We start from the raw sequence: 18,412 nt of genomic DNA, 5'->3' as shown, positions 1-18,412 counted from the left end.
TCCAATTTGCAGTAGACTTTTGAGCGAAAGCATGCGATTGTTTGAGGACGGCGCCTCACATCAAAATATTTTCCAACCGGCACAGGTTCCATAAATTCACAAATAGCGACTAAATATTCACTTACTTTTTTGAAAATCTTCCTCTGATTTGTCATCCAAAGAGTCCCAGTTATAACATGTAGTGTCGTTTTGTTAGGTAAAATCCTTCTTTATATCCCCACAAGTCTGTTTAGTTGGCGCCATCGATTTGAGTAATCCAGTCGTTCAACATGCCCAAATAGGAATCTGAAAATCTACCCCTAAACTTCGTTTCAACAAGTCAAAATATGTTTCTATTTAATCCAGATACCATAAATGTAATGTAACTAAACTATAATATTTCATACGGAAAGAAATATGTTCAATAGGAAAATGGTATTAGCAGGTGTGTGTCCTCTTCATCGCAAGCGCACATACTCTGTTCCTTTAGTAAAACTCATTATTCTTACTCGTTTTGGAAGAAACAAGCCTGAAACCATGAACAAATACTACTGACATCTAGTGGAAGCCATAGGAATTGCATACTGGGAGATTAAATGATTTCCCTATACGTTCCATTGTAAGAGCATGGGCTCTCAAAGAAAATAATTATGTTTGGTTTTTCTCCTCCCATATCTATTGTGTTATAGTCTCCTACATTATTTTAACATTTCTACAAACTTCAAAGTGTTTTCCAATGGTACCAATTATATGCATATCCTGGCTTCAAAGCCTGAGCAACAGGCAGTTTACTTTGGGCATGTCAGTCAGTGGAAATTGAGAGAAAAAAGGAACCTAGCCTGAAGAAGTTCTCTACCATAAGCAGCCGCCGTCATTTTAGAGAATTTGGCAGTACGTCCAACTGGCCTCAGAACCGCAGACCATATGTAACCACGCCAGCCCAGGACCTCCACATTCGGCTTCTTCACCTGCGGGATCGTTTGAGACCAGCCACCCGGACTGCTAAGGAAACTGTAGGTTTGCACAACCAAAGAAATTCTTCACAAACTGTCTTAGGGAAGCTCATCTGCGTGCTTGTCGTCCTCACCAGGATCTTGACCTGACTGCAGTTTGGTATCGTAACCGACTTCAGTGAGCAAATGCTCACCTTCGATGGCCACTGGCACGATGGAGAAGTGTTCATGGATGAATCCCAGTTTCAACTGTACCGGGCAGATGACAACCAGCGTGTATGGTGTTATGTGGGTGAGCGGTTTTCTGATGTCAACATTGGGAACAGAGTGCCCGATGGTGGAGGTAGGGACAAGGAACACAGTTGCATTTTATCAATGGCAATTAGAATTCACAGAGAAACCATGACGAGATCCTGAGTTCCTGCTCTGGATTGATGTATACATTAGCGTGTTCCAGTTCTAGCCAATATCCAATATCCAGCAACTTCGCACAGCCATTGAAGAAAAGTGATACGACATTCCACAGACCACAATCAACAGCCTAATCAGCTCTATGCGAAGGAGATGTGTCGCACTGCATGAGACAAATGGTGGTCACACCAGATACTGAGTGGTTTTCTGATCTGAATCCATAGAATTTACTTCAATTGACTGATTTCCTTATATGAACTGCAACTCAGTAAAACCTTTGACATTGTTGCGTTTATTTTGTTCAGTATAACTTTCTGTTGAGTTAGTATGCCAGATGTGTCAGTGTTTTCCAGAGTGGCAAAGCTCAAGTTAGTTATGTTACATGGTGGAATTAACTGACAAAAATGATTGACTCACCACAGTAGAGAAGACATATCTCTGGTCTTTCTCTTGGAGTAACAACAGAACATCTGACAGCAGCACAGCAAGAATATCTGAAATGAAAGGAGTTTCATTTTTAGACCTGTGTGAGATCAATGCAGACAGAAGAGGTCACTTCAGACTATGGAGATGCAGCCTGAGGAGAGGTAATCCTGTTACCTTTGAGTCTGCCAGAGGCAGCCTTGTGGTTGACGGTCCCATCGTGCAGCAGCCTGCGTCTGCCCAGGGCCAGGTCCTCTCCGCGGAACACATGGCCATCTTTGATCTTGCCCAGAGACTTGGGCTCCATCTTGTGGGCGATGTCTCGGAGACGCGAGGCCTTCTGATGGAGGTTGACCTGGGCATCAACGTGGACGATGCAGTCTTTGATCAGACCCAGAGACCTTGTCAGCTCCTCATGCTCCTCTGTGCCCACTGGAGGGAGGAAAGAAAAGACCCAGGTCAACTTCAGAAACAGTGGGTCGATTGCAACAAACGGGCAAAACTTAACATGGTTGAGGCTGTTCTGAGGGCAGAAGGCGGTGCAACTCAATAATAGGAAGGTGTTCCCGGTGCAACTCAATATTAGGAAGGTGTTCCTAATGTTTTTTTTTACTGTCAGTATGTGTGTGTGTTGCTCCCTCTTCTCTCCGCTCTCTCTCTCTCTATACTATTTCTCTGTTTTCCACACACAGCCTCTTTGGGGTGTGGGGGGCACGTGGTGCAACTGTATTTGGAAGGTGTTCCTAATGTTTGGTATACTCAGTGCTAAAAATCATCTCCTCATGAACCATGCGTCAGATTCACTCCAGATTTTGTATTCTGACTTATGCTTGCACATAAAGGAAGATACTGTAGTTCCTAAATACTTGCTTTGTCATCCCACTGATATTGTGTCCTGTCATCCTGTGATCCACGTTCATTGCTGCTCACAGCTATATTTGTATTACTTATTGTTAATACTGTCTTTGGTGTGATTATCAATGCACAAGCACCTTTTAACCCACTCCTATCCGTGGAGGCTCCCCAGAGGAGGAAGTGGAGGACCATCCTCCTCAGTGAATCTCAGAAATTAAAAGTAAAATGTTTCAAAAGTTCTCCTTTTTCGAAGAAAACTATACTAAATATATATTTACGTCACCAAATAATTGATTAAAATGTACTGTTTTGCAAGGAAGGTCTAGAGTAGCCTCACCAGCACTCTGTAAGGAAGCACCATGGTATAGCCGGAGGACAGCTAGTTTCCGTCCTCCTCTTGGTACATTGCTTTCAATACAAAACTGAAGAGGCTCGTGGTTCTCAGCCACTTCTATAGACTTACAAAGTAATTATCCTCTTCAGGATCGGACCCGTGTTTTCAATTTTAGCCTAAAATTACATAGCCAAATCTAACTGCCTGTAACTCAGGCCCTGAAGCAAGGTTATGAATATTATTGGTACCATTTGAAAGGAAACACTTTGAAATTTGTGGAAATGTGAAAGGAATGTAGGAGAACACAATAGACCTGGTAAAAGATAATACAATAAAAAAAATTTAAATGCAAGATAAAGACCATGCATTATTCCAGTGCAGCTGCAATTTAGATTTTGGCCACTAGATGGAGGCAGGGTATGTGCAAAGTTTTAGACTGAACCATTGCATTTCTGTTCAAAATGTTGTATCAAGACTGCCAAAATGTGCCTAATATGTTTATTAATAACTTTTCATGTTCAAAACTGTGCACTCTCCTCAAACAATAGCATGATATGCTACTGTAAATGGGACAGTGCAGTTAGATTAACAAGAATTTAAGCTTTCTGCCAATATCAGATATGTCTGTCCCGGGACATTTTCTTGTTACTTACAAGCTCATGCTAATCGCATTAGCCTACGTTAGCTCAACGTCCCCTGGGGACCCACCGATCCTGAAGAAGCTATGACAGGTTAGAGCAGGGGTGTCAAAGTCAAATGGACGGAGGGCCAAATAAAAAAATCAGCTACAAGACGAGGGCCGGACTGTTCGAATGTTCATTGAAAATTTTTTAAATGACGCATATAGTCTAGTGAACCTAATTGAACCTACTGAAAACCTAACAAATATATTACAATATGATCAGATAAATAAAGCAATATTTTCTTATGGCTCTGTCAGTAATCTTTAATTTTCAACAGACACAAAAGACAAATTTCCTTTATATAAATATCCCCATAACATGAACATTAAATGAAAGAAACCGGTATTCAAGGCACCATCAGTAGACTATATTTTCTATTTTAGCAAAAGTGGGCTAAATTTACTTCAAAGAAAAAACAATAATAGCAATTTTCTATCATCCACTCAACTGAAATATTTTAAAAATATAATTGGATTGAAATACAAAAAAATAAAGTGCAAAAATCTATTAATCAAAAACAACACTTTGTTTAAGGAGAAGTAACATGCAGTGAAAACAAATATTAAATTTTAACTTTTAAACTTGAACTGAGTAAAAACTCTAAATATGTGATTGCACAGTAATGTTCACTTGTTTGAGGTTGAGGGTGATACTTGGTGGTGTCCCATCTTTTCCACAAGTTCATCAATGTTCGGGGTAAGGCTCTGAGCTGAAGAAATCCTCAGAATTGAGTGGAGGTGTTCAGCAGTAAGTCGACTTCTGTGTGATGTTTTGTTCAGGTTCATCAAAGAAAACAGTTGTTCACACAGGTATGTGCTGCCAAACATAGACAACGTTTGAGCAGCCTGGATGCGCAGCTGGGGCATTGTGCCGGGAGGAAACAGGCGAACTCCGCAGCACCCACTGCCGCATATTTTGCCCTCAGTGCATCATTGCATTGGAGGTCAATCAACTCCATTTGGAGGTTTGGTGGTGAGCTTTCCACGTCAACAGCAAATGGGTTACCGAGCAGTTCCAACCTGCTTTTTGTGCTTCAAAGTCAGCAAATCGGCGTCGAAAGTCAGCGGCAAGCATACCTATTTTATCAGCCAACTGTGTGCTCGGGAACGCACTGGTAGAGAGCTTCTCTTTCATGGTCTGGCAGCTGGGAAAGTGGCTCAAATTTTCTTTCCGCATCTGCGTCTCCCACAGAGTCAGTTTGGTTTTAAATGCCTTCACTGTACTGTACATATCAGAGATGACACGATCCCGACCCTGCAGCTGCAAGTTTATTGCATTCAGATGACTCGTAATGTCACACAGAAAAGCCATTTCACACAGAAACATTTCGTCTCGGAGTTGTGTTGTGTCTTTCCCTTTGCTGTCCAAGAACAGACAAATGAAGCTCGAAACATCTTTGAAGCACCTTTCCCTGGCTTAGCCATCGCACCTCTGTGTGATAAGGCAAATCACCATGCTCCGTTTCTAACTCCGTCAGAAATGCCTTGAACTGGCGGTGATTCAAACCTTTGGCTCTGATAAAGTTAACTGTGCGTGATGATGCTCATTACATGCTCCATTTTCAAGGCTTTACCGCACAACGCTTCCTGGTGTATGATACAATGATAAGCTGTCAGCTCACCTGTCGCGTTTTCCTCTTGCATCTTTTCCCGTATCTTCGCCACCAGTCCGCTCCTGTGTCCACACATCGCAGGTGCTCCGTCGGTTGTCAAACCCACGAGTTTTTCCCAAGGCAGCTCCATCTCATTTACACATCTTGACACCTCTTCATACAAATCATGCCCCGTAGTTGTGCCATGCATAGGACGTAAAGCCAAAAACTCCTCTGTCACGCTTAGGTTGGAGTCCACTCCGCGGATGAAAATTGACAACTGGGCAATGTCAGAAATGTCGGTGCTCTCATCCACAGCCAAGGAATATGCAATAAAATCTTTTCCCTTTTTCACAAGCTGCTCTTTTAGATTGATGGACAACTGGTCTACTCTCTCGGCAATGGTGTTTCTGCTCAGACTCACATTAAAAAGAGTTGCCTTTTTTCTGGGCAAACTTCGTCACAAACTTTAATCATGCAGTTTTTGATGAAATCCCCTCCGTAAATGGCCGGGCTGATTTAGCGATCTCTTCTGCCAAAATAAAACTGGCCTTGACAGCAGCCTGGCCTTGTGATTTGGCTTTTTTGAACAGAGCCTGTCGAGATTTGAGGCCTCGTTTTAATTCCTCTGCCTTTTGTAGCCTTTGTTCCATGTCCATATTCTTGTTTTTGTCCGCGTGTTTCGTTTCATAATGTCGTCTCAGATTATACTCTTTCAGTACCGCCACACTTTCTCCACACAGAAGACACACAGGTTTTCCAGCTACCTTCGTGAACATATACTCCGACTCCCACCTTGTTTGAAACCCCGGTTCTCAGTATCCACCTTCCGTTTGCCATTTTTGATGGGTATCTGAAAGTTAATTTTACTGTGATGCTGACGACTGCTGTGCCAATAAATATTGAAATGAAGCAGCCTACTGCTCGGTGCGTCACCTTTGCATTGTGGGAAATGTAGTATTGGTGCGTGTAAAAGATCTGCGGGCTGCCGGCTTGCTGCGGGCCGGTTCTAATAATAAATCAAGATCATCCCAGGGGCCGTAAAAAACCTTCTTGCGGGCCGGATGTGGCCCGCGGGCCTTGACTCTGACATATGTGGGTTAGAGGATGTCCTCCAACCTATCAGAGCTTTTGCAGCATGAACTGACATGTTGTCCACCCAATTAAAGGATCAGAATGAATCTAGTATTTACAGCATAAGCTGCAGATAGCTAGCACTGCAGTGCATAACATGTGGTGAGTAGTTGACTCAGAGAGCGAAAGACAATAGTTGAACAGTTTTGAACAAATTCATTTCTTAAAAAATGAAGTAGTAAGAGAGAGAGAGCGAGAAAGCTAGCTATTTTATTTCACTTACTTAGCTAGTGAACGCAGTTAGCTAGTTTAGTCTACTCAAACACCCGGTTCAAACAGAGATGGGTGCTATGTCAGCTAGCTGGCTATAGCCATCCAACTCTGGAACTATTCCAAGTTAATGTAAGCTTTTTGGTTTTATAAATGTATTGCCACCGGGGCCCGCCGGTGTAACTACTTGCTGACTGTACTGCATGATTATTGCGGGTTTACTAACACGTTAGTTCTCGTAGATATGTTGACTATGACATAATATGGTGACAACCGCTACACACAGCCTACACCGTTATGATATGATGTTTTTTTTTGCCTGGCCAGACAGCTGCTGTGTTGTGCACTGAAGTCCACAAGCAAAGGGAAAAGGTGAGAGGAGGAGAGTGCAAAGATGCAAGAAGGAATTCTACAACGATCAAAGGGATCGTGCTGTATGTTTGTGGCAGCTATGAAAGTTAACTGTGTTTGCATGTGATCAGGGGTGTGTTCGTTCCACCGATTCTGTTGAAAGGTTTCTTAAACAGAAGCAAATGGAACGAAACTGGGATAAACATACCTGAATTTGTCCAATAGAAACTCTCGTTTGCAACTGTTGGACTAATGGTATAGAATGTGTCAATGTCTGTCACCTTGATTACTCTCATTTTTCTCTACCTGTGTACCTACATTGTAAACTTCAATTCATAGGCTAGGTTGTAGCAACCTCATGTGGGTAAATTTGAGTATCATGTAGTAGCCTAAACCTATCAATGCTTCATTGAGCTGGGTGAATGGAATATGAATAACAATCATCCAATATGTTGTAATGGAAATAAGGCCATGCTCCCAAAAAAAGTGCATCCTCCCTCATCTTAAACGGCACCGACCGCAACTGACTATCGATAAAACAATTGTATTAAGTCATATAAAAGTTTTACTGTGTGTAAAGGTTTCAAATGCATCCTGTCATTACTGTGATAGTTTTTTTTGTATATTAAATACCTTTTAATTAATAAAAATATTTAATCAGTCTTCCTCAAATGATGACGCAATCTTTATGTGGGAGTGATTCTGACTTCATTGGTCCTCAACTCACAGATCAGACACTTCATTCAGGATAAATGGAGTTATCCCCGAGTTAGCCTGCCCCGGAGCAGGTTAGTTCTGAAGGATTTGTTGCCATGTAAAATGTACCTGGCTAAACGTTGAGCCACTTTCATGGTACTGATTTATCTCGAGTTGAACTCAGAGTTGGACAAAGTTACCTCGCTAACTCCTCAAACATCTTAAGTTGTATAGGGCTCAGGTCTAAAAGAACCTCGACATCCACTTTAACCCTCTGGAGTCTGTCGGGGAAGGGGGTTCTAAGCTAACATATGGACACTTTTTTTTTATTTTAAAGATGGTCATACCAAGGACCATTTAGCTATTTGATTTGACATTTTAAGACCCTATAAGTTATCAAAAAAATGTATTAAATTATTGGATGAGACATTGAATTTGGCATCATGCTATTAGCCAATAGAAACACATTGAATAACAGATTCACCACATGGAACAACAGTCCCATATCTGAGAGCTATAGTTTTTTTGCACATGTATTTATCCCCTTACTTTTGGCACTAAACTATCTCCATATACTTCCGTTCGTTTAAAAAAACTTTTCTTTTTACTGGTAGCGGGGACCTTCAGACGAGGCTTGTGGCCGTCCTAGAGCAAAACGGAGAACGCCATCCTGTACTTTGTAGGCCAAACCGTTTGGACACTACAGGCGTTTTTGTGAGAAGACCAGATTTTTGGGATTTAAAAAATATATATATGTTAATTGAATTCACACTGGGGTGTGGAAATCGTAGTCTAAGAGTTATGGAGAGGAAAATCAGTGGTCCGTGATGGTTGCAACTGAGATCAGCTGTGCGGGTGATATTTTTTTTATTTATTGAAGGTTTAATGAGAGATTACCTCGTTAGTACGCTGGCCAATGTTCATTGCAATAGGCCATCTCTGAATGTTAGGGAGAAATAATGTTATTCTTTCTATTCCAACAGTCTTTCAAGTTCCTGTCACAAAGACCTTAACAAAAAGGTGGGCCTCAACCTTCAAGAGCTAGCAGAGGGGAAAGACATGGGGCCCCGATTCCCGACCTGAGTTAAGCGCACGGAAAAGGAACGTAATTCCCTTTATGCACTTTTCTCTCTATGACCTTGAACTTAAGCATAAGAACAGCATGCTTATTCACCTGCTATTCGTTTTGGGTAAGAGATCGAATGAAGGTGTGGCGGTGGTGTCTATAGATATGCCCGTATTCTGACCTTGACTTAATTCCACCACCTTTACAAGTGAAGAAACCATGAATAATAAGGTCTAGTGAACCTACCAGTTATTATTTTTTTCCCAATAGAAATAACAGCATTCTCCATGCACTGTAATTTATAAATAATTAAGAGCTATTGAAGGCGCTGGGTAAATGAGTAATACATTTGGAGAAGGACTGTAAATACACATAGGAATTGTTTTAGATGAGTTTTCCTTATGATCCCTGTATAGATGAATGTGAAACAAGTCATATGGAAGCAAACTGAAAATCATATCAACATGACATGGATTGTGGCCCCTTTTCCACAGTGAAATAGGCTATAAATAGCTGTGCTGTTATTCAGAATTTTAATTGTGAGCCCTCCTAATGTGCGTGGATGAAAATTGGACACCCAAGGCTTCCGTAAGGCTTAACCTCCCGAGTTGATGTATGGGTTTTAGATTATTAAATTATTTTACAATGTGTATCATGTTAAATATTAGCCACCGTCAGTAATATCCACATACATTTATCACTGTCACTTTAGTGTTCATTTTCTTCGATTTGAAGCTTAGATTTTGCATAATTCCATGCCGTCTACCTTTCATTCCTCTGTCACATCCGTGTAAATTGTTCCCGAGGGTCGCTAGCATTAGTGGATCATATTAGGCTAACGAAACGTTGGGCAATAATTTTGGACATGTAGCCTATTTTAATCGTTATGGAACTGAGACCCCACTTAGCAGGTCAAACCTGGAGCGTGGTCCACAACGACTGTACCGTTGTCATACAGTTCCATGATAAGTGAGAATTAGGTTTGATTTATAGGACTATTGTTCAACCCCTAATGTACACTTCCTCCCCCCACCATCCAATATTTTAATGGATTGAACTTGAAATTGACAAATCAAACCACTATTTTATTTATTTATTAATATTTTGTGTATAAAGGCTCTAAACCTATTTTATGATTCATACATACAGTTGAAGTCGTGAGATTACATACACTTTAGCCAAATACATTTAGACTCAGTTTTTCACAATTCCTGACATTTAATCCTAGTAAATGTTCCCTGTGAGTTAGGATCAACACTTTATTTTAAGAATGTGAAATCAGCTTTATTTCTTTCATCACATTCCCATTGGTTCAGAAGTTTACATACACTCATTAAGCATTTGGCAACATTGCCTTTAAATTGTTCAACTTGGGTCAAATGTTTCGGGTCTCTGGATAAGAGCGTCTGCTAAATGACTTAAATGTAAATGTAAATGTAGCCTTACACAAGTTTCCCACAATAAATTGGGTGAATTTTGGCCCATTCCTCCTGACAGAGCTGGTGTAACTGAGTCAGGTTTGTAAGGCCTCCTTGCTCACACATGCTTTTTCAGTTCTGCCCATACATTTTCCATAGGAATGAGGTCAGGGCTTTGAGATGGCCACTCCAATACCTTGACTTTGTTGTCCTTAAGCCATTTTGCCACAACTTTTGAAGTATGCTTGGGGTCATTGTCCATTTGGAAGGCCCATTTGCAACCAAGATTTAACTTCCTGACTGATGTCTTGAGATGTTGCTTCAATATATCCACATAATTTTCGTTCCTCATGATGCCATCTATTTTGTGAAGTGCACCAGTCCCTACTGCAGCAAAGCACCCCACAACATGATTTCTTATGATTTTCCCATGATATCAAGCAAAGAGGCACTTAGTTTGGAGGACGGCCTTGAAATACATCCACAGGTACACCTCCAATTGACTCAAATTATGTCAATTAACCTATCAGAAGCTTCTAAAGCCATGACATCATTTTCTGGAATTTTCCAAGCTGTTTAAAGGCACAGTCAACTTAGTGTATGTAAACTTCTGACCCACTGGAATTATGATACACTGAAATAATGTCTGTAAACAATTGTTGGAAAAATTACATGTGTCATGCACAAAGTAGATGTCCTAACCGACTTGCCAAAACAATAGTTTGTTAACAATAAATTTGTAGAGTGGTTAAAAAAAAGTTTTAATGACTCCAACCTAAGTGTATGTAAACTTCCGAATTCAACTGTACTTTTCTTAACCCTAAAATATGCCTAAATAATCTATAAAACCAGAGTTTTTTTTTTTTAAATATACAAGCTGGTGCTGAAATGGAGACGAAGAGATGGCATTCTTTCATTGACCCATATATTCTGAACTAGTTCTCTCGCTGTATTCTATTGAGTCCGTCGACAAAATTCTAATTCAAGCTACACCATATTTAAAGGGATGGCTTAAGACAAATGTACTGAAAACCACAAAAAAATATGTTGGCCAGCAAGTGTGTGTGTGTGTGGGGGGGAGGTTCAGCGGTTGAATGAAATTTATTCAGAGCGCAAGGTAGCCACACCTTCAGAGCACGTTACACGACTGAATAAGGTGAGTCTGAATACCAAATACTGAGAAGTGGGTAGGAAAGAGATAAATTCCTAAGTCAGGATCGGGTCTCCTTACCTTCTGTGTTCTGGACAATGCGTTCCACCAGAACTGGGTACTTCGTGATGCGCTGTGTCACCAGGAGAATACACTCTGTCACTCCCAATCTTCTCACAATTGACAAATTGTTGATTTTCTGGAAGAAAAAGCTACATATTTTATACACAGTTCATAGACCATGTAGTGTAATCTATAAATATTTCTGGTTACACACAATAGCTGAATGTGGAAAAAGTCTCATATCTTCTTAAATGGCCCACTGTCATTAATGTTCCTTTAAATTAGCACATGGTGGATTGGACAGGATTTGTCAATGTCTCTATTATTGTAGAACCAAAAACTTACCCGTATGAGGTTTTGGAACTTCTTGTTGTGCAGCTGCTCCTTGTAGTAGCTGACAGCCTCTGTGTGGCGGCTACAGAAATCACCATAGCTCTCCTTCATCCGCTCCCCTATCTCACCTGAAAACTGGAGCGGAGACAAGGATGAGAACAGTCTCAGTATTGTTAGTCTTCCCGGGCTCCTCTGATCTACTTTCACTGACAAGGGGCTCGAACCCCCATCGCCAGGGTAGCAAATGCGATCCGGAGTTGGCAGCTCAGGCTTTGTTTACACAGGCAGCCAATTCTGATATTTTGTCACCAATTGGTCTTTAACAAATGATCAGACAACTTACATTTACATTTACATTTAAGTCATTTAGCAGACGCTTTTATCCAGAGCGACTTACACATAATTGGGAAAAATATCAGAATTGGGTACCTGTGTCAACATAGCCTTTGACCACTACACCAGACTCCGGCACTTTCTGACAGGTTCACTGAGTGCGCAAAACATTAGGAACACCTTCCTAATATTAAATTGCACCCCCTTTTGCCCTTAGAACAGCCTCAATTTGTTGGGGCATAGACTAGAGGTGTTGAAAACGTTCCACAGGGATGTTGACTCCAATGCTTCCCACAGTTGTGTGAAGTTGACTGGATGTCCTTAGGGCAGTGGACTATTATTGATACACACAGGTATCCTGATCCAAGATGGCGTAGCAGTGCAGACGTGTTTTGTTCGTCCTCTCGTGTACCTTTTCATCTTTTTTTGTATATATTTCCATTTTATTTTCAATCTCTTCTCCATTTTAGTTCAATTATACCTTCCGGTAACCTGCCTCACCCAATGTGATATGGAACCGCTATTATTTGTAATTTTTAGACATAGCAAGAACCACAGCCATCAGAAGCTAACCAGCTAATTAGCTACAAGCTATTTAGTCATAGTTAGCCACTGCTAGCGGACTTTACCTTCTGCACAGGTACCAGCCCTTTTTTTTTAGCTTGGATAATACTCGCCGCCTACCAGTAACGGACTGTCTCTCCACTACAACGCCGGATTCCTGCCGTAATCCCTGGACCATTCTCCTGATCTTCACAGCTAGCTAGCACCCACCGAGTTACCCAGTACCGAAGCTATCCCTGAGGCCCACCTCCCGGCCTACTCAATTGTTCACCCGGACTCCACCCATACACGGCTAGAACACACTACTCCACTGGATCCTTGCCGTAAGCTTGGGACCTTGGCACCAGATCACCGCTGCTACCGAGTGTCTTAGTGGCTAACGCCTCTGCCCCGAAGCTAGCACCAGTTAGCCGTGAGCCAGGCGCATCTCTGGATAGAAAACTAAATTACTACACCTACAATACCTCTTTCGCCACCTGGCTTGGATCCTTAGTCGACACGGCACCACGACAGGTCTGCCGACGAATACTCCATCCGCTGTGCCTTCAACCGGCCTCCGTCTGAGGAGACGCTTCTACTAGCCCTGGCCTGCTAACTTTAAACGCTGCGTCGCCCGCATGCTAGCGTAGTAACAACTACTCTGCAGCCTCCCTGTTTCATCTATTGCTGCCCCTGGACCCTATGATCACTTGGCTACATAGCTGATGCCCGCTGGACTGTCCATTAATCACGGTACTCCATTCTGTTTATATATTTATTTATTATTTTTTTATCTGCCGGCCCCAGCCACGAACTCAGGCTCTGTGTGTAGTTAACCGACCCTCTGCACATTCATCGCCATTTTACCTGTTGTTGTTTTAGCTGATTAGCTGTTGTTGTTGTTGTCTTAGCTAGCTCTCCAAATCAACACAAATCAAAACATTGGTTTCATGCATGTCAACATCAGAAGCCTCCTCCCTAAGTTTGTTTTACTCACTGCTTTAGCACACTCCGCCAACCCTGATGTCCTTGCAGTGTCTGAATCCTGGCTTAGGAAGGCCACCAACAATTCTGAGATTTCCATACCCAGCTACAACATTTTCCGTCAAGATAGAACTGCCAAAGGGGGAGGAGTTGCAATCTACTGCAGAGAGAGCCAAAGTTCTGTCATACTTTCCAGGTCTATACCCAAACCTCTCCAGAAATAAGTCTCTCACTGTTGCCGCCTGCTATCAACTCCCCTCCGCTCCCAGCTGTTCCCTGGACACCATTTGTGAATTGATCGCCCCCCATCTAGCTTCAGAGTTCGTTCTGTTAGGTGACCTAAACTGGGATATGCTTAACACCCCGGCAGTCCTACAATCTAAGCTAGATGCCCTCAATCTGACACAAATCATCAAGGAACCCACCAGGTACAACCCTAAATCCGTAAACATGGGCACCCTCATAGACATTATCCTGACCAACTTGCCCTCCAAATACACCTCCGCTGCTCCGCATAGAAAATCCTGTTCTGGGAACAGGTTGTGCACATTATGTTTTGTTGGAGCAAAGACACCCCTAGCTTTAAACTTTGTTGTAGAGTTGTTTCTTATAGGGGAAGTATTACAATATTTAATTAGGAACTCTGTTGGAACAGATATCATTAATTAAAGGAGAAATTCTGGGACGAGTTGCCCTGTTGGAGCAGGGACATCTCTGACTAGGTTCCTTGTAGGAGCAGGGATTACCTGGTAAGAGATGGGTGAGTTTTCACTGTGTGTGAAGAAGACCTTGTCTTAGTGACAAGAAGGGCTCTACTGTGTGTGGAGAAAACCCTGTTTTATAAGAGATATTCCCAGGCAAATGAGCATTAGTTGGCAAAGTACTTAATATGAATTGATATTCCATGGTTTGCAATCATCAGATGTAAATGCATGAATTATGTGTTTCCAGGAGAGAGAAAGTAGCCACCCTTTGCCTTGATGACAGCTTTGCACACTCTTGGCATTCTCTCAACCATCTTCATCGGGAATGCTTTTCCAACAGTCTTGAAGGAGATCCCACATATGCTGAGCACTTGTTGGCTGCTTTTCCTTCACTCTGCGGTCCGACTCATCCCAAACCATATCAGTTTGGTTGAGGTTGGGATTGTGGAGGCCAGGTCATCTGACTCCATCACTCTCCTCCTTGGTAAGCTCTTACACAGCCTGGAGGTGTGTTGGGTCATTGTCCTGTTGAAAAACAAATGATAGTCTCACAAAGATATGGCGGTTGGAACCAAAAATCTCAAATTTTTAGATAATGTCCATTGCCAGTCTAATGTCTTGGCCCAAGCAAGCCTCTTCTTCTTATTGGTGTCCTTTGGTAGTGGTTTCTTTGCAGCAATTTGACCATGAAGGCCTGATTCACACAGTCTCCTCTGAACAGTTGATGTTGAGATGTGTCTATTACTTGAACTCTGAATAATTTATTTGGGCTGCAATTTCTGAGGCTGGTAACTCTAATGAACTTATCCTCTGCAGCAGAGGTAACTCTGGGTCTTCCATTCCTGTGGCGATCCTTATGAGAGCCTGTTGCATCATAGCACTTGATGGTTTTTGCGACTGGATTGACTGGCCTTCATGTCTTAAAATAGTGATAGACTGTTGTTTCTCTTTGCTTATTTGAGATGTTCTTGCCATAATATGAACTTAGCTGTATTTGGTAAAAGACCATGTTCTGTATACCCCCACCTACCTTGTCACAACACAATTGATTGGCTCAAACGTATTAAGAATAAAGTAATTCCACAAATGAACATTTAAGAAGGCACACCTGTTAATTGAATTGCATTCCAGGTGACTACCTCATGAAACTGGTTGAGAGAATACCAAGCATGTGCAAAGCTGTCATCAAGGCAAAGGGTGGCTACTTGGAAGAATCTCAAATATAAACAAATCAAAATACATTTTAACACTTGTTACTACATGATTCCATGTGTTTTTTCATAGTTTTGATGTTTTCACTATTATTCTACAATGTAGAAAATAGTAAACATAAAGAAAAACCCTTAAATGAGTAGGTGTTCTAAAACTTTTGACAGGTAGTGTACTTGGGGAAATAATTGGTTATGTGCATAAAACACATACAGCATTTTCTATAGGGGGAAATACTATATGGGTACAGAATTCTAAATGACATAAAAGACATAAACAAATATTTTGATGGTGAAGAAATGCCCCCTTTTGAGTTAACCCATAATGTATTTTAAGAAAGGAAGTTCCTAACTAAATATTATTTGATTTGTGTTTGTATAGACAGAGTTTCACAATGGGAGCCAAGAGCAGCAGGGAAGAAACTTGTCTGCCTGACACGCTGACCGGACCGGTGAAGGTAATGGTGGATAAGTGGGGCAGGGACATTCTGGAACAGGTAACGTTTCTGGCACAAGTGTGGGAGAAATTATATACATGATTATAGTAACACAAGAGAAAGATACACTTATGGGTTCATTTCCTGTTCTGGTAAAATGCATTGTTTATTGTATAGGACAGGGAGCAGAGAAAGGCCATGGGAGTATGGGACAGCTGGTAACACTAAAAATGCAGACACATAGATGCCTAGACCAGCTGGACATACAAAGATCAGAGGGATACACAAAGGAGGAGGTCAGCCAAATGACCAACTGATGGATTACAGACATCAATCACAGGGCAGCTGGACACTAAAAACTAGAGATAAGAGACACACATACAAAGGGACACATGGAGTTAATTACAGGGTCTAAACACAGGCCACAGGAAAGAGGGACGTATATTATCTTTAGGTCAAAGCAAGGGTCTTGTCATCATTATAATCTGACGGAAAGCAGATGTGGGCGTTACTGGGCTGAACAAGCAAGATGCACAGATTGGGATGTAACTGTATTTGCATTGGGGGATGAACTGATGATGTATGCATGGATATAAAAGGAAGAGCGAGAGCTCTGGAGGGGGTGGGTCCCGCGGGGTACTCCGGCTTGTTATACTGTTGTATTAAAGCCTGATTGATTTCACAAAGTTCTGGTATGCGTTATATTTGAACCGATTTGCCACTACACAAGCTAGCAGACTTTCACTTGAAAGATACATTAAGTACATTAAGTTTTTTTGCCAGCAGAATGTAGAAAGAAGTTACAGGACTTCAAAGAAACCAAGAAAGGCAAGGCAAGAAGAATAGACTGGGATGGTTTTAGGAAATGGGAAAGAGAAGCAGAGAAGGGCAGACAAGAAAATGAAAGAAATAATGGTGAATGATAAGAAAAGGAGAAACAATGACTTTCCACCTCCCTATTATACCTCTGTATCCACTGCACCAGCACCCGCCCTGGTTGTCCAAAAGCAGCCTGCTTAGCCGCCTCGCCTACCGCAGCTCTACCCCGAAACAAGACCTGATACGACTGTCAGACCCCTAAGAGGCAGCCCCAAAGCAGTAGGAACCTGTTCTACACACCACCTACAATGACTCCCATTTCACAAGAGGACTACAGGCATAGATTGGAGAACTGTTTCCGCAAACACAGTGGCATCAGAACAGCAACCGACGACTACAACAGCCTCTTGAAGGCTGCCCTAATGAATGGCCTTTTGCCAGCCCTTGGTAAACAGGTTAAGATGACCTGCATTGGCTGGGAAACTACTACCCTACAGACGGTCATTGAACACTGTAAACACGCTGAGAGGCATCAACTGTCTCAAGATAAGACGAAACAGAGAATGGAGAAGGTGGAATGCACAGCTGGCATTCTCAAAGACAGGGCCAGCAGGCTCAGGGACGACCTCCAAAAATATTGACAGAGAGGAAAAGGAAGAGGTAGAAGAGGAGGGGGAGACGGTGCGGATGGGCCAGACGACAGCAACCATAATGCTATACTTGTGGAAAGAGTGGACAATTTGCAAAAGACTGCAAGAACAAATCGGGTACTGACTGGATGAACTTTTATTTTAACTTAATATAAGACATAAATAAAAATCAATTTAGTCTCAAATAAATAATGAAACCTTTTCAATTTGGTTTAAATAATGCAAAAACAAAGTGTTGGAGAAGAAATTAAAAGTGCAATATGTGCCATGTAAAGAAAAGCTAACGTTTAAGTTCCTTGCTCAGAACATGAGAACATATGAAAGCTGGTGGTTCCTTTTAACATGAGTCTTCAATATTCCCAGTTAAGAAGTTTTAGGTTGTAGTTATTATAGTAATTATAGGACTATTTCTCTCTATACCATTTGTATTTCATATACCTTTTGACTATTGGTTGTTCTCATAGGCACTATAGTATTGCCAGCCTAATCTCGGGAGTTCATAGGCTTGAAGTCATAAACAGCGCTGCACTTCAAGTATTGCAAAGAGCTGCTGGCAAACGCAGGAAAGTGCTGTTTGAATGAATGCTTACAAACTTGCTGCTGCCTACCACCGCTCAGTCAGACTGCTCTATCAAATCATAGACTTAGTTATAATATAATAAACACACAGCCTTAGGTCATTAATATGGTAAAATCCGGAAACTAGAATTTCAGTGAAATACGGAACCGTTACGTATTTTATCTAACGGGTGGCATCCCTATGTTTAAATACTGCTGTTACATTGCACAACCTTCAATGGTATGTCATAATTATGTAAAATTCCGGCAAATTAATTCCGGTCCTTGTTAGGAAGAAATGGTCTTCACACAGTTTGCAACGAGCCAAGGGACCCAAACTGCTGCATATACCCTGACTCTGCTTGCACAGAACGCAAGAGAAGTGACAAAATTTCTCTAGTTTAAAGAAATTAAATGTTAGCAGGCAATATTAACTAAATATGAAGGTTCAAAAAATATACTTGTGTATTGATTTTAAGAAAGGCATTGATGTTTATGGTTAGGTACACATTGCTTTTTTCCGTGA

The 18,412-nt window shown here is 41.6% G+C and overlaps 1 protein-coding gene across 3 annotated transcripts in view; it reads right to left on the bottom strand.

The window, feature by feature from the left end:
• The window catches only part of LOC115145278 (rho guanine nucleotide exchange factor 18-like), a 70,243-nt gene that overhangs the window by 20,046 nt on the left and 31,785 nt on the right, over positions 1-18,412 (bottom strand). For all 3 annotated transcript variants that reach the window (XM_029686717.2, XM_029686719.2, XM_029686718.2), the window contains 4 exons: positions 11,663-11,785; positions 11,336-11,453; positions 1,944-2,198; positions 1,761-1,837 (listed from right to left, as the gene is read on the bottom strand). In XM_029686717.2, coding sequence (XP_029542577.1) covers positions 1,761-1,837; positions 1,944-2,198; positions 11,336-11,453; positions 11,663-11,785 — 573 coding nt within the window. The remainder of the gene's footprint in view (positions 1-1,760; positions 1,838-1,943; positions 2,199-11,335; positions 11,454-11,662; positions 11,786-18,412) is intronic.

Source organism: Oncorhynchus nerka, linkage group LG17 (genome assembly GCF_034236695.1).
Source record: "Oncorhynchus nerka isolate Pitt River linkage group LG17, Oner_Uvic_2.0, whole genome shotgun sequence".
Lineage (NCBI taxonomy): Eukaryota > Metazoa > Chordata > Actinopteri > Salmoniformes > Salmonidae > Oncorhynchus > Oncorhynchus nerka.
This window is presented reverse-complemented; position numbering and strand designations above follow the sequence as displayed.